The sequence below is a fragment of the Scylla paramamosain genome, chromosome 21 (assembly GCF_035594125.1).
Source record: "Scylla paramamosain isolate STU-SP2022 chromosome 21, ASM3559412v1, whole genome shotgun sequence".
In the NCBI taxonomy this organism is placed as follows: domain Eukaryota; kingdom Metazoa; phylum Arthropoda; class Malacostraca; order Decapoda; family Portunidae; genus Scylla; species Scylla paramamosain.
This window is the reverse complement of record NC_087171.1, coordinates 9647975-9664639: the sequence shown is the minus strand read 5'-3', so window position 1 is coordinate 9664639 and position 16665 is coordinate 9647975. Positions and strand designations below refer to the sequence as shown.

The 16665-nt window shown below is 39.1% G+C and overlaps 1 protein-coding gene across 49 annotated transcripts in view; it reads right to left on the bottom strand.

The window, feature by feature from the left end:
• The window catches only part of LOC135110966 (trichohyalin-like), a 63258-nt gene that overhangs the window by 25875 nt on the left and 20718 nt on the right, over window positions 1–16665 (bottom strand). For 35 of the 49 annotated variants that reach the window (XM_064023694.1, XM_064023701.1, XM_064023700.1 and 32 more), the window contains exons 1-2: window positions 7910–8055; window positions 1271–1460 (exon numbers count right to left, since the gene is read on the bottom strand). In XM_064023694.1, coding sequence (XP_063879764.1) covers window positions 1271–1460; window positions 7910–8040 — 321 coding nt within the window. In that variant the 5' untranslated portion in view covers window positions 8041–8055. Of the gene's footprint in view, window positions 1–1270; window positions 1461–7561; window positions 7741–7909; window positions 8056–12675; window positions 12925–13156; window positions 13362–16665 lie in introns of those variants that run through there. The other 14 variants (XM_064023707.1, XM_064023718.1, XM_064023729.1 and 11 more) reach the window with 8 other exon arrangements.

Below are 16665 nucleotides of genomic sequence, written 5' to 3'. Positions count from 1 at the left end.
AAATTTTTATTCCTCCACTGGTATACCTTTCTATATTTCCTTACTTTATTTTGCTCTAAAATTATTTTCCCCACTTAAACATACTGGGCCATGATATAAGTCTAAATTACATACTGACCAACATTTAAAAAACACATCTTAAATAAAACATATACTTCTTAAGATCAAATTTTAAAGGAGTATGAAATGTGAAGCAAGATCAAAAGTAAAAGCAAAATTTGTGATGTAATCAATGGAAGACATGATAACAAACAAAGCTTTGAGAAAACTATAAGTAGTGCATAAATAGTTTACAAATTATTTGATATTTTTACTATATGTGATGGAATAAGAATATCTTATCTTGTTTATTAAAGCACAAACAAAACAGTAAGGAAATAAATTTTTCTTTTGTAATTAGGCCTCAACTGTTGCAATTATTAGTTTTATGTAAAGGAGTCTTCCATCAGGAATACTGGAAAAATTGAAATAAACTTTTTAATAGCAATACCTCAAGACAAAAAATGTGTTTCATTGAGGGAAACCTAAAACACCTGAGACTTATTAAATGGAGAAAAATGTCATGTAGTGAAATGGCATTCAAGGCCAAGCAAAAATTAACTTGGGTCTTGGTGCATCTTGGCCTGAGTGGTACAGTGCTGGAATGTCATCTTCTTACAGAGGTTCGATCCCTTGGTGAAAGCCTCCAAGGGCCAATCTATCCCAACTTAAGATAAATTTCTCAATATTTCCATGATGCTCCAAGGCAGAGCATCACACATGACAACTAGATTACTTGCTGTCAACACTTGAAAATATCTGGAACTATGGACTCTGTGTACTTCATATTTCTGTATAACAAGTCAATTCTAATAAATATGCATGATATTGTTTGCTGCATGAATGGCTTTGCTGTATTGTAAGCTATTCATAACTAATTATTTCCAATTTTCACTGATTTTCCTGATGGGTCCTCCTCATTATACATCTTCTCCTGATTTAATTTTATGAAATAAAACTGACAACCAACCACAATGTTATAATTATAAAATATAATTTCTCAAATATAAAATATATACCTTTAAAGATTAGATTAGAGTACTCAACCTTCAGGTTTTATTATCTGAATTTAAAGAATGCATCATAATAATAAAACCTATGTATCATATGTACACCATGATATTGGTCATGGCAACATGACTCTTGCTGATATGGCAATTTAAATTAATGACATCTTGACTGGCAAAGCAATCAATTGGTAACTGATGTGAAATGATCAGTGGTATCTCACCCTGACAAGATTTGCTTGTGGCTCTGCAGACTGGACAGGTTGTGGTGTGGAAGGCATGGACTGCTGTGTCGGAGTTTGTGGTGACTGGTCCCAGCGATTGGGTCGCCTCCAAGAGTCTCCTTGCCACTGACGCTCAGAACCAGGACTTTCAGATTTTGAAGGCTCTCGAATTCCTGATCCTTTAGGAGGCCTGAAAGGTGAGCAAAGCATGAGGTTTGTCTCAGGATGAAATATATATATGTTATATAATTGGAATGGAAAGCAAGACACTTGCTGCTGTAGTGCATATTTCTATGGAGGTATGGGTACATATCAGGTGATGAGATGGTGCAAGCCTATCATTGATCCTTCTCATATTCTCTATTGATTTCCTTTATATCTCAATAACACAATAAAGCAATTGCAACTTGCTGTCCAAGACAAACAGGATATAATGTATTGAAAAAAAGGAGATGGAAGAGAGGCAGAAATCAGATAAACAGAGCATGGATACAAGAACTGAAGGACCTGGTAAAAGGGAAAAGCAATAAAACCAGATCAAGATGTACTTTGGAATATGGCTAAGTTAATACATGGCATAACTGAGAGTTCTTTCATATAGGTGATCTACATAACTATGTAGTTGAAAGTGCATTCATGAGCTCATGAGAAGAAACACATAATATGCAGCTGCATATCTTACTTTCCGTCCATCCACTCACTCCACAACTATACTGCACATAATCCATTTTAGCTATACTGTCTGAGCCTTGATTATTTTGTCAATCAGAATCATCATCCCTCTTTAATTCTCCTGCTCTCTTCCACATAGAATATTTTTTCCCTTGAGATACTTGCCAGTTCTTGAATGCTGATAAATTAATCTAGTTGTCTTTAAGTGGACCTTTTGTCTTTTTTTTTTCATTTTTATGTACTACATAGGCATTCCATAATCTCTTTACTCCTTCTGAACTCTTCAATACCTTAAAGGAGTTATGCAAAATACATCATTATCTTGCAATGCTTGGTTCACATTAATTGAAATGGTAAGCAGGATTTTGAAGTCTCTATTCAGTGTCTGAACACATCCATGTCATTAGTCAACTTGTGGAAAACTGCTGTGGTTTTCACAGATTACAATAGAGGTGCTTATGGCTCAGTAAAGGCTTCAGCAGTTATGGAAGCTGTCCGGAAGCATGGTGATGAAAGAAGAAAGGAAAAGTGAAGGATGCATTTGCCTCTGCAAAGCTATTGAAGGTAGTAAAGTCACATTATCTTTTCCATTTTCTGTATTGCTTCTTTTTATGAAATCAAGACTGCTAATTTGTTTGTAAATTTTTATTCTCTGGAATGTTATTACCATTATTTTTATTTTATGTATTCTCTCTCTCTCTCTCTCTCTCTCTCTCTCTCTCTCTCTCTCTCTCTCTCTCTCTCTCTCTCTCTCTCTCTCTCTCTCTCTCTCTCTCTCTCTCTCTCTCTCTCTCTCTCTCTCTCTCTCTCTCTCTGTTATGTGTGTGTGTGTGTGTGTGTGTGACAGAGAGAGAAAGAAAGAGAGAGAGAGAGAGAGAGAGAGAATAATGTTGCTTTTGCATAAAGGGAGGGATTGTATTATCAATGCAAATATAGCTGTCAGTGCCTATTTCATGTTTACTGTTTATGAAACTGCTGGCAGCTGTGAAATTTGTTACAGTGAGAGAAACAATAGCAGCAGCAACAACAGAAGATTTCATGGAATATGCTCAAGCATTGTCTCTACAAAAACCTGCTACATGACTTTGATTAGAGTACTGGAAACTGTCACTCAGTTATATTTCACATCACCACCTCCACCACTGTTACATATTTCTGCCTCCTCTTCCCTGCCACTACCAACACCATTATGCCAATAAAGACAGACAGAGTCAAGTGCTTCCTTGAAGTTATTTTTCTGTGCTATCAGAGGTCTGCATTCTTGAATGTTTCGACATCATATCACTATCACATTTAATGAGCTGTAGCGGAAGTCATTGGATTTTTCAAGGGTGCTTCATAATTCTACAGATAGCTTAACTTAAAATCTGCTCCATTAATGGAAGAAAGGAAACACTGTGATGATCCAATTAATGACCTGTTTGGCTTTTAAAAACAATCCTAGTGGGAGTTTGAAGGGTGAGAACACACATATCTCTCTTGTAAAATCATTTGCAAGTGAGAAGGATATCTATATGGAATTTAAGGATGGAAAGTGAATGAAGTGATAAAGGAAAGAAAAGAAAGCTTTAGGATTGATAGTAAAAAACGACTTTTCACAATGAAACCATATTCTCAGTACTTCCCAGTTTCTTGGCCGGTGAATAGAAAGTATCAAAATCTTTCAAGATCTAACTCACCTCATGACTTCTGGCACCTAGCATAAAACATCTCCAGTACCTTTGCTTCTTCTTCTTCTTTCCTAAATTCCCTCCTTTATTTCAACCAGATGGCACCACTGCTATCTCATCTATCTCTAAAGCTGAACTCTTCTCTCAAACCTTTGCTAAAAACTTTACCTTGGTTGATTCAGGGATTGTTCCTCCCTTTACTCTACCCTCTGACTACTTCATGCTACTTATTAAAATTCTTCACAATGATGTTTTCCTTGTCCTCGCTGGCTCAGGGCTTGTTCTTTCCTCTCCTCCACCCTCTGACTACTTCATGCTACCTATTAAAATTCTTCACAATGATGTTTTCCATGCCCTTGCTGGCCTAAACCCTCGGAAGGCTTATGAACCTGATGTGGTTCCTTCTATTGTTCTCCAAAACTGTGCCTCTGTGCTTGCACCTTGCCTAGTCAAACTCTTTCAACTCTGTCTGTCAACATCTACCTTTCCTTCTTATTGGAAGTTTATCTACACTCAGCCTATTCCTAAAAAGGGTGACCGTTCTAATCCCTCAAACTACCATCCTATTGCTTTAATTTCCTGCCTGTCTAAAGTCTTTGAATCTATCCTCAACAGGAGGATTCTTAAACACCTATCACTTCACAACCTTCTATCTGGTCATCAGTATGGATTCCATCAAAGCTATTTTTCTGGTGATCTTCTGGCTTTCCTTAGAGATTCTGGTGAATGTTTTGCTGTTGCCTTAGACGTATCAAAAGCTTTTGATAGAGTCTGGCACAAGGCTTTGATTTCCAAATTATCCTCCTATGGCTTCTATCCTTTTCTCTGTTACTTCATCTTAAGTTTCTTTTCTGACCATTCTATTGCTGCTGTTGTAGATGGTCATTGTTCTTCTCCTAAATATATTAACAGTGATGTTCCTCAGGGTTCTGTCCTGTCACCCACTCTCTTCCTATTATTCATCAATGCTCTTCTAAACCAAACTCCTTGTCCTGTCCACTCCTGCACTGATGATACCACTCTACACTTTTCCATGTCTTTTTGTAGACATCCAACCCTTCAGGAAGTAAACAGTTCATGCAGGGAAGCCACAAAATGCCTGACTTCTGATGTCTCTAAAATTTCTGATTGAGGTAGACGAAACTTATTATTGTTCAATGTCTCAAAAACTCAATTCCTCCATTTGTCAACTCTACACAACCTTCCAGACAACTATCCACTCTTCTTCAGTGACACTCAACTGTCCCCCCCTCTTCTACACTGAACATCCTCAGTCTGTCCTTTACTTATAATCTAAACTGGAAACTTCACATTTCATCTCTAGCTAAAACAGCTTCCATGAAGTTAGGCATTCTGAGACATCTCCGCCAGTTTTTCACACCCTTCCAGCTGCTTACTATGTACAGGGATCTTATCCGTCCATGTATGGAGTATGCTTCACATGTCTTGGGGGCCGGGGGGGTTCACATGTCTTGGGGGCAGGGGGTGTTCCATTCATACCGCTCTTCTAGACAGGGTGGAATCAAAAGCTTTTCATCTCACCAGCTCCTCTTCTCTAACTGACTGTCTTCAGCCTCTTTCTCATCACTACAGTGTTGTACCTCTTGCTATTTTCTATTGTTATTTTCATGGTAACTGCTCTTCTGATCTTGCTAACTGCATGCCTCCCCTCCTCCCATGGCCTTGCTGCACAAGACTTTCTTTTTTCTTTCACCCCATTTCTGTCCACTTCTCTAATACAAGAGTTAACCAGTATTCTCAGTCATTCATTCCTTTCTCTGGTAAACTCTGAAACTCCTTGCCTGCTTCTGTATTTCCACCTTCCTATGACTTGAACTCCTTCAAGAGAGAGAGGTTTCAAGACACTTATCCTCCAATTTTTTTAGGGGGCCCATTTTGGGAACCAGCATCTCAGTGGGCTTTTTTTTTTTTCTTCGGCCAGTGTCCCTCCTACATAAAAGAAAAAAAAAAGCACAAAATAATATCAGTAGACCAGCCCTCAATCTCTCTCTCACATGCACATCATGCACATAAATGTTATCTGAGGTCACGTCACTTCCACAACTTAAAATTTGTACATTTGATTTAAATTTTTCATTTTCCGTATGGCTTTCATCATGTTATCCTTACATTATACTCAAGAACAAACACACCTGCATTCCTGAGCTTTCTTTGTGAATTACTTAAGTCTAATGATATAGAGGATATAATTATGTTCTTATGTCCTAATGCTTTCATGACAGGGAAATGACGTCACAATAATTACTAGACTCATATTTTCACAGGTGAGGCAATCAAGGCACGCTGTCTTTGTCACAGTTCTCTAGCGAATGCATTCTGAAAAGTTTCGGCTTTTTATCTTGGCTACATTGAACAGGTTGTAGTTTAAAAACACTGGTCCTTTCAAGAGCTTTCATGTTTCTACTGACAGTTACACAGGAAATCTGCATCATCAATGGGGAAAAATACCCATGAGAACCTGAGTAATCATCACTATGCCCATGAAAAACAGTTCTTAAGATTATGTTCCCAAACACAAACCCTGTAATTCCCTGACACTGCATACCAAAACTGACAAGGAGAACTTTGCGAAACGCGACTAGTTTCTGATATTAAAGTATAAATTAATGAAGTTATGTCACTGCTGCACAGCACAAGGTCATATCGAATTGCTGTCCAAATACGCCACAAGACATCCAACTTGCTAAAATGAATTATATTGCATGTTTGGCTCTGTAGGTAATGTGACTCCGCCTTCCCCACCACAGCTGCTTTATCATTCTTTGACTCGCTGGTCGTTAAGTGTTGGACTGATCCATACAGTAACATTGCATCTCAAGTCATATTAATTCCATAATACATAATGATGAAGATGATGATGATGATAACAACAACAACAACATTAACAACAACAACAACAACAACAACAACAACAACAACATTAGTAATTAAAGACCTACCTTATTTAACAGTATCGAAGTTTATAACAAGACCTACGTAATTGTTATGAAAATGCGCATCATGTTTTCACAAAGCAGTGCAGCACCCAAAGGTTGCTGTCCTCTGTCAGTCAACCTGCTTGATGTGGCAGCTAATATTCTTCTGCCAAGCGTCGCATTGTTTTCACAGTTCCATACCAAATTCCTTGCCTTCCATTGCTACCCCACCTCACCTCCCAAAGATAACATGGTGGCCCCAGGCTTGAAACCATTACTCTGAAGATTCCTGGACACCATATAGGTACAATATAGTGTTTAATAGTATGCAGTACTTCGGAGGACATCTGCCCTCTAGATACATAACTCTAGGTAACCCTGATTATCCTGACCGTATCCTGGTATTTTCAGCCACAGTTCCCAGTAATTCAAGATTAGGAAGACTCATGAGCAGATAAATGAATTCAGATTTATCAATGCAATTGGACAAAAAAAAAAATCATGTTTACACAATAAATGTACAAAGAAGGGATGACGAAGAAAAAATATAATAATATGAATCATTTAAACGAATAAGTATAATGATGAATGAATCAAAATAGAAAAGTACGAAAATATGAGAGTACCAACTTGAAAATAAATAAGTGATTATGATCGATTCCGAGGAGGCTTTACCGATAAGAGGAAAAAATAAATGTGCGTAAAATATTGATAAAGGAAGGATCCGATGGCTGAATGAGAGAGAGAGAGAGAGAGAGAGAGAGAGAGAGAGAGAGAGAGAGAGAGAGCAGTATACGTAGAGAAGAATTAGTGAAATATTAGTTAATATTTCCGTGGAGTGTACGCTTTACGAGTACTTTGCTGCTGGTTGAATGCAGCGAGCCAACGCAATAAATACAATTAAATGTTCAAAATTCCCGGTAAAACGGAACTTGAAGAGCGAAAGAACTCACTGTCTATTGTTGGGAACAGCCACGCTACACTACACAAGTGGCTGGTTATATAATCATTACCTGTGAGTCAAGATATGCGTCACTTTCTCGCAGCTTGATTATAACAAATAGTTCGCTGCAATTTCGATGTTAAAAATAGTCTGAATTCTGTCAGACCAGCACGAGCACATCAGCACATCACTAGCACACGTCTCATTCACACTGAGCAAGGAGCAAGACTGGCAGGCCGATAGCGGCCATAATGACCCACTGACACACAGGTTGCATGTGCCAGATGACCCAAGGAGGGAAGCTGCCTGGCGCACCCTTTCCCCTCCCCCTCTCTACATCTGTATGTGTCTACCATTCATCTTTCAAGTACTATCACTTTCCTTTTTCATATTCTTTCCGACTGATATGGAATATTACCATCCATAAGCTCTATTATCAGTTATCAGCAATGTCGCGTCCGTCTCGAGGTCTGATGACGTTAAGGCGTATAAAACGGGAAGTGATGGACAAGCTATACACGCTAGACGCCAATTGTGCGCTGAGACCATGTTTTGTTTGCCTTGAGCACGATGTTCTTACCAAGAACTTCAAGATGAATGGATAAAACATGTATTTGTGGGTATAGTGAAGGTATAAAAAATAAATAAATAAATAAAATAGATAAATAAAATATAAATAAATAAATAAATAAATAGCACACACACACACACACACACACACACACACACACACACACACACACACACACATATATATATATATATATATATATATATATATATATATATATATATATATATATATATATATATATATATATATATATATATATATATATATATATATATATATGAAGGTTCAAACAATAGGAATTAAATAGACTGCAAAATTTATGTTTTTCACACACGTTGCTGTAAATAAAGATGTTTAACTGATATGCTTTATACTTCGAAAGCATTTGACTTATCGTCTTAACATTTCCTCAATAAAACAATGAAATAATGAATGTGTGAATTTGTTATTGTGATTTATGACATAAATAAACACAACTAATTATGAATAACGTTTAGTTGTAGTGTAAAGTTAATGTCTTTAGTTGAAAGGATGCTGAAGGCTCATTCTTAAGTGTTTTTATAACTCAATGATGACAGAACTATTAACACTGCAGCAGTGAGGACAACACCCACCCCAATTAGCCTTGACAGCTTATAATTAATTAGGTAGTTTATTGTCAATTAATCTTGACAGTTTACAAAAGGATGGTCTTCTCTACTGCAATATACAATTTGATATTGAAAACTACTAAAACAATTCTAAGTATAGTGTTGATGTACTATAATACTTAGAATTTTTCTCAGTAATTCTCAATACCAAACTGTTTTAGTAAGTGAGGAGTTGCGCTCATATTTTAAATGGTCTCTCTTTGCTGTCACGACTTCTTTTTTATTGTATCCAAAATTCAGGTCAGTTATATCTCGTCTGTTTGTGAGGAATCACCCATTTATTTTCATTGATTTCACGTCCTGTCTTTTCTGTTGTCACCTAATTATTGTTTTCTTGAGTGTCACTTGTATCTCGTCGATTCCCCCCCCAAAAAAAGTTATAGATTAATTACACAGACAAATGGAAACAAGAAATTTACATACACACACGATTAATTTCTTCTTAACTCTTTTTTTCTCTCTCTCTCTCTCTCTCTCTCTCTCTCTCTCTCTCTCTCTCTCTCTCTCTCTCTCTCTCTCTCTCTCTCTCTCTCTCTCTCTCTCTCTCTCTCTCTCTCCTCCCTTCAACAAAGATAGTCTCCTTTCTTTGGCTTCCTTTCTCACCAACTCAACTTATAACCACCTCCCTAAATTTTTCTTCCTTTCCACTAATGAGCGAGTAACCTTCATCTCCTTTTCCTTTCCACTCACAAGCTCAGGTTTGATCGCCTCCTGTCAGTTAGTCCGTCCATTTTTCTTTCATGTCTCCCGTTAAACTTGCTTACAATACAGGGCCAAGAGATTCTCTTTCCACCTCCCTTGTCACCTAGGCACTAATACTCTGTCAACGGGCACTGATGTCGGAGAGGATTTAAATTGTTGTTACTACTATTATTACTGCTGCTATTGCTGTTATGACAACAGCAACTACTACTACTACTACTACTACTACTACTGTTGCTGCTGGTACTGCTGCTACTACTACTACTACTACTACTACTAGTACTACTACTACTACTACTACTACTACTACTACTACTACTACTACTACTACTACTACTACTACTACTACTACTACTACTACTACTACTACTACTACTACTACTACTACTACTACTACTACTACTACTACTACTACTACTTCGACCTTCTCTACGCTCTTTTATTACTGCATCCTCTCGTGACGTTTAGAAGTTACACACACACACACACACACACACACACACACACACACACACACACACACACACACACACACACACACACACACACACACACACACACACACATTGGAATGCATTATCGGAGGAAGTGGTGCGCAAGCAGCATATAAAAAAAATAGGGAGAACACAATAATCTGGTATTAAAAGACAGAACACTAAGGGCTTATTAAGATTGCCTGTACGAATAAATCTGCATCCATATTTTGAAATTTACAAGCGTTTCCCCGTAAATTTCCCTGGGGTGGTATGTGTGCGTGCAAACCCTCACGCACTGTACATTCACACACTCACGCCAAGGTGGGAGCAAGGGCGGCCGTCCCATTCTTCCACTATATACCAAAACAAAGCTTCCGATTATCGCGAAGCGTTTCTCTCGCACTTCACGCACACAACTCAATTTTAGAGATATCTTCCATCTTTTCTGCGATGCCTGAGTTACTGCTAATGGTATGCAATCGTTAAATTGCGACTCCACCTCTACCTCCAGCCGCCGGTAAAAAAGGGGGTACCCGGAGGATCTGTGCTTCAGTTTTGGAAACTGACGAGATCGATACTGCAATGTGTCACCAAAGCATCTACGTTAAATGACTGACCACCTTATCAGTAAAAGAGGTGTATGTGCAAAATTAAATAAAATCGTTGCATTTTTTTTTTTCTTTTTCATATATGTAGCTAATCTCACAGCAGATTCGTTTCAGTTACCTGTGAGTTTCTTCAGATGTCATGCTTTATGGTTGTAGAGTAGATGGGTATAGTCATGGTCGCAAGTCAAGTAATGTAACGCACTCCTTTCAACCATGCATAGGGTTTTCCTTCAGTCTTAAATCTGATCTGCTAAGAATCTATTACTTGTCAAATTTTGTTAGGAGGTTGTCAGTAGATCAAAGAGATTTAAGGGAAAACGGAAAGCACAGTGGAAGTGAGTGCGGGAGGTTACTAGACTTGTGATTTGAACTGTCCATAATAAAGGAAAAGGTGCAAGAAAAGGAGGTTTGAAAGAGTCAAAAGAAAATTATACTGCTAATAAAAAAAAATGCGTATGCCACCAGTTCCATAACATACCAGTTCAGTTCAGTTATAGAAGTAAAGACATACGAATATTAGGGAAGTAATCGCGGCAGTTATGACGGCGCGACGCATACACTGACTATTCTTTGACGCATCTGAAACGTTTGGCAGATGTAGGCATTTGGTTTAGTTTCTGATATAAAAAGAACGTTTAAGTAAATCCGCCCTGCCTCCCTCTCCCCCCATTCCCTAAAAAAAAAAAAAAAACTACCTTGAGCTCTCTTGTTCTCCGAGGTTACGAAGGTCAACCGTGTTCACGCAGACTATTTCTCTCTCTCTCTCTCTCTCTCTCTCTCTCTCTCTCTCTCTCTCTCTCTCTCTCTCTCTCTCTCTCTCTCTCTCTCTCAAATGAAAAGTGTGAGACTATAAGGCAAAAAAGAACGATATCATGAAAGACATGGATGACATAACATGAATAGAAATGTGCTGAATGTAAACACAACGGAATTTACTAATGTACCCACACATACACACACACACAAAGGCGAAAGAGAGAGAGAGAGAGAGAGAGAGAGAGAGAGAGAGAGAGAGAGAGAGAGAGAGAGAGAGAGAGAGAGAGGAGCTATTTTGATGGAAGGCTGGTGGGTCGCGCCGTCACGTCTCACCAATACCGTCACGCCGCAAGCTGGTTCAAGGAAGTCGTTACGAGTGCCAAACGTTCAGTGCCAGTTGGGCTAAAAATTATGGCACTCAGCCTGAGCAGAATTCTCTCTCTCTCTCTCTCTCTCTCTCTCTCTCTCTCTCTCTCTCTCTCTCTCTCTCTCTCTCTCTCTCTCTCTGTGTGTGTGTGTGTGTGTCTCTGTGTCTCGTGTGTGTGTGTGTGTGTGTGTGTGTGTGAAACAATAAAGCCTTCATTCATATTAATATTTTTTTTGCATCAATTCTATTCATTGTTTTTCTCTATGTTGTTTTTTCTTTCTTTTCTTCTTGTTTTTTCCGTCGTATTGTCATGCACTCTTGATGTGTATGTGTGTTAGTATTATTTGCAGACGGAGCGTACCCTTTCATACAAGCTATTCTTATACACTAACTATTACATTACTGGTTAACTTGTTATGTGGTCTCCCCTCATCTGTTTATTAGCTGTGTACTATACATTTCCTTATCCACTTTCAATTTATGTATCATTAGAGTACAGTCACCGGAATATAAACAAAATAATGTTCACAATAAAAAAAAAGAGTTCAGTATAAAGCAATATATTCCTTCTGCTGTTAATTTTTATCTTGCTACCAACAAAGAGTACTTATGAAAACTACTTTTTTATTGATATTCAGAATTACTGCGAGAAGTACAAGTTCATAATCAGAGATGCAATGGTTACCGCGAGTATGTCTACACAACAAGCTGCGTGTAAAGCATAGACATCTGTAGTGTCAAGCCAGTGATGACGCGGGCATATATAAAGGCTATGCAGGTACCTCTGTAAGACTAGTGTCACATCTCAGCCCTTCACCTAATTGTCGTTGCAAGTAAAGATATGTTAGTGATCCTAAACTCCGGTGAAAGGTGAACGTGCAGTGACGGAATCCGACTATACTCGTAATCTGCCCTCCATAGCCGCGGTCACATTAATTTAGCGTCTCTCTCTATCCCAAGCACTTAGCAACACATCGTTATGCAAAACGGGAAGGTGTAAGGCTGTATGAAGGGTGAACGACATGAGGGTCTAAGGTGTGTAGTACGTTACCTGAACAAATGGAGAAATCAGTACAGTCGTATGGTTCTGCAACGCCACACCACACACGGTTAATGTTTCTGTTGCAAGTCGGAACACCAGGACACCAAGACACCGGTGGACCAAGACACCGGTGATCGAGCAAACTGTGTTCAGATGCTGTTACAAGTTACTCAGATGGAAATCTCAGAAAGAGAACACAAAGTACGCAATAGTTTAACATGTCATCACACTCTGCACCACATTTGGGGCTTCTCAAACCTGGAAGAAGTGCGACATGTAATTAGAGACTTTACATCAAGGAGGATATTCTTATGCACTGATATATATGTATATATATATATATATATATATATATATATATATATATATATATATATATATATATATATATATATATATATATATCGAGAACAGTCTCAAATGTGTCAATATCCTGTATTCTGTTCTGTGAGTAGTTTCAGTTTCCCAGCATAACATCGCATCACTTTACACCATAACGGAACTCAACAAGCACTGCTCGTGGCGGTCGTACTCTTGGTACTAGCGAGGGGAGGCGTAACCCAAAGTGTGGGTTGTCGAGAGTACCCTGGGAGCAGTGAATGGCGCGGTGATGGATGGACCTACACGGCGGAGCGGCGCGGATCTGGCACCCTGGCACCGGTGGACTGTGCTCAACCACAACACACTGCTCTCTCTCTCTCTCTCTCTCTCTCTCTCTCTCTCTCTCTCTCTCTCTCTCTCTCTCTCTCTCTCTCTCTCTCTCTCTCCCTCCACACACAGAAAATAGAGTTGGAATTCAAGCTTCGGTGACTGCGTGGCCTAAGCAGCTCGTAAAACTGACCATCTGTGTGCCGGGTGGAGACAGACACACACAGGGACTCTTCATGCTCTCGACGTCACTTCATTCTTTTGGCAGAACGACCACAAGTTTGTAGTGATCACCTAGGCATAATATATGAGATCAATAGTGTCGTGTGTGTGTGTGTGTGTGTGTGTGTGTGTGTGTGTGTGTGTGTGTGTGTGTGTGTGTGTGTGTGTGTGTGTGTGTGTGTGTGTGTGTTATAATATTAATATTCTAAAGGCAGGCACGCAGAAGTGAATCAATCAACTGAATTATACAAATATTCCAGTAATAAGTGTTCTAACACTTGCGTACAATGTCCTCCCACCAGTCAACCACACTGCATGCGCGACTCTTGGACCTCTGTTACCAGTTAGCTAATTCCAGTTTCTCAAACATGCACGGATGGACTTTGAGCTCCAAAACATAAAACGTTAAAACAAGTTTGTCAGGATAGAGTGCGCGCGCGCACACACACACACACACACACACACACACACACACACACACACACACACACACACACACACACACACACACACACACACACACACACACACACACACACACACACAGAAAAATGTTAATAATTTTTCTCTGGTCCATTCTCGTCATTACAGGTGCCGTCAGTCATGCTAAAACATAACTACCCTCACTTCCACAGTGTTTAGGGTTCTTCCTTCAGTCTTAAGTCCTCTGATTCTAATAAGTTTCTATGAATCGTCAGGTTTTGTAAGGAAGCTGTCACTACATCAGAGTACTTGAAATTGAAAGAAAACGCAAAACAAAGTGAAATTCAAAGCTGAAGGTTACTCGACTTATGATCACAACTGCACCGGAGGTTTTACAGGTTGTCTGTTATTCCACATAAATCCCTGTAAATTCAATTACTCTGGTTTTATCAAATACGGAAGACATTTGAATGAACAAAATAAGCGAACCAAATATTAAATTACAAATACAGTAAGCCTCATTCCTCCAACACGGATTATTCAAATGATTTTGTCAGTTCATCGGTCTCAACCAAGGCCTTCGTGTCAACAGTACGGAAAGCAAGTCTTGCTTGATAAGACATCGTGAATAATTTTTTTTTTGTCCAGTCTTGCTTATACGACCGTAGGGCCATACACAAGGAATGGTCCTTTCTGCGACATATTCAAATTCATGAAATATGTCAAAGCCTCGATTTTTGCTGCACTGACTGAGAGCTGACTGACAGGCTCGAGCGCGGAGGGATGGAAACCCCGCTCCAACACTTTTTAAATTTTTTTAGTGAAGAAGAAGAAAGCCTCAGTTCTAATTATTAGTGCTACTTTTTCTGGCTCTTTCTGAGATGGCACCTAACATGCGAAAGAAAAGTATATAGTCTCTCTCTCTCTCTCTCTCTCTCTCTCTCTCTCTCTCTCTCTCTCTCTCTCTCTCTCTCTCTCTCTCTCTCTCTCTCTCTCTCTCTCTCTCTCTCTCTCTATATATATATATATATATATATATATATATATATATATATATATATATATATATATATATATATATATATATATATATATATATATATATATATATATATATATATATATATATATATATATATATATATATATATATATATATATATATATATATATATATATATACACACACACACACACACACACACACACACACACACACACACACACACACACACACACACATATATCAATTACTTATTTATGTGTTAACTGGTTCATTCGTGCATTTTTTTTTTTTTTTTGTGCGGTGTCATGATTGTAGCTACCTGAGTCATATTACATCTTGTGACGCAGGAGAGAACTGAGTCAACACGTAGCTGAGCCAGGAGAACGGTGCCAGGTGTAGTAGCCACCTGCACCCAAAACACCGCCGCTAGAAACAAATAGAACAACACAGCTAAACATGGTCCATCAGTCATGTAACACTTGTGCATGGCCGGGACTGAGATTACTTACGTGCGGTATTAGTGTGTGTGTGTGTGTGTGTGTGTGTGTGTGTGTGTGTGTGTGTGTGTGTGTGTGTGTGTGTGTGTGTGTGTGTGTGTGTGTGTGTGTGTTGCAGCTGAAATCTCCCAAAATGTTGGAGAACACATCCAATCCCGCAAGGAAAGCAGCTGATAAGGAAAATAAAATGCTTTTGATAGACCAAAGCTTAGTTGCTCTGAGTAACTTCATGAAAGGCGACTCACACTGGCACACTAGAGTACGAGCATTATGTCATATTGAAGGTTCGGTAATGCATGCATAACGTAAGATTGCTTGAACTCGAATATGAGAGAATGTCAGGGGCAAGGCACGCGTCATGAAGTGAAGAACAGCGTGTGCTTGACAATGATACATTTAGAATCACACTATCCGGAAAAGTTATTTGAGTTCATCTAGTATAAACATGTCACCAAAGTATATGTAATGTAACTCGGTCGTGCCCCAAGCAGTCGAGCAACTCGTGCACACCGCGCTACGCAGTGCCCCACTGGCATCCCTCGCCTTACTCCCCTCCGGAATGTGGGTCAGCGGGCCGCACCGCTGAAGGGGCCACTGGTTCCCCACATGGCGGATGTAACAGCTGTCTTTCTTTCTATCAGAGCAGTGTCGTAGTAAGTTTCTTCCCATTCCCATTCCCTTCCCATTGAACACCATCACCAGTAATTCATACCGTTAGGTAACACCTCCAGCATCCAGGCTCAGACTACCGCAGCAAAGGCTAGGGCGTCTCTGCACCTGCCTCACAAAGCATCCTTACTCGCGCGGCACACATCATTTACCGAAAACTATTGCTTAACTTCCTGTGTACGTTTAGTAATAAATTTCACTGTGTAGCAAAGCCCGTGGACGGTTTCCTTTTAGTCAACGAGCACGAGAACCAACATAGTTTGGCATTGCCGAATGTAGCAACACGTTTTTCCGCAGTCTCTTCCTATTGCGAGGCCTTAAACCAATCAATCAGTCGTCCAGTCCCGGTATTTTCTGATTAGTATAATTTATCACTAGAAAACGTTAAAAAAAAAATGAAGTAACCAAAGTCCTTTGCCAAAAAAGAAAATTTTAATACACCTCTGCTGGTTCGTTCCTGCTCTTGTTCATGTCAGTGTTCATATACTGCACATAAATGCACACACACACACACACACACACACACACACACAC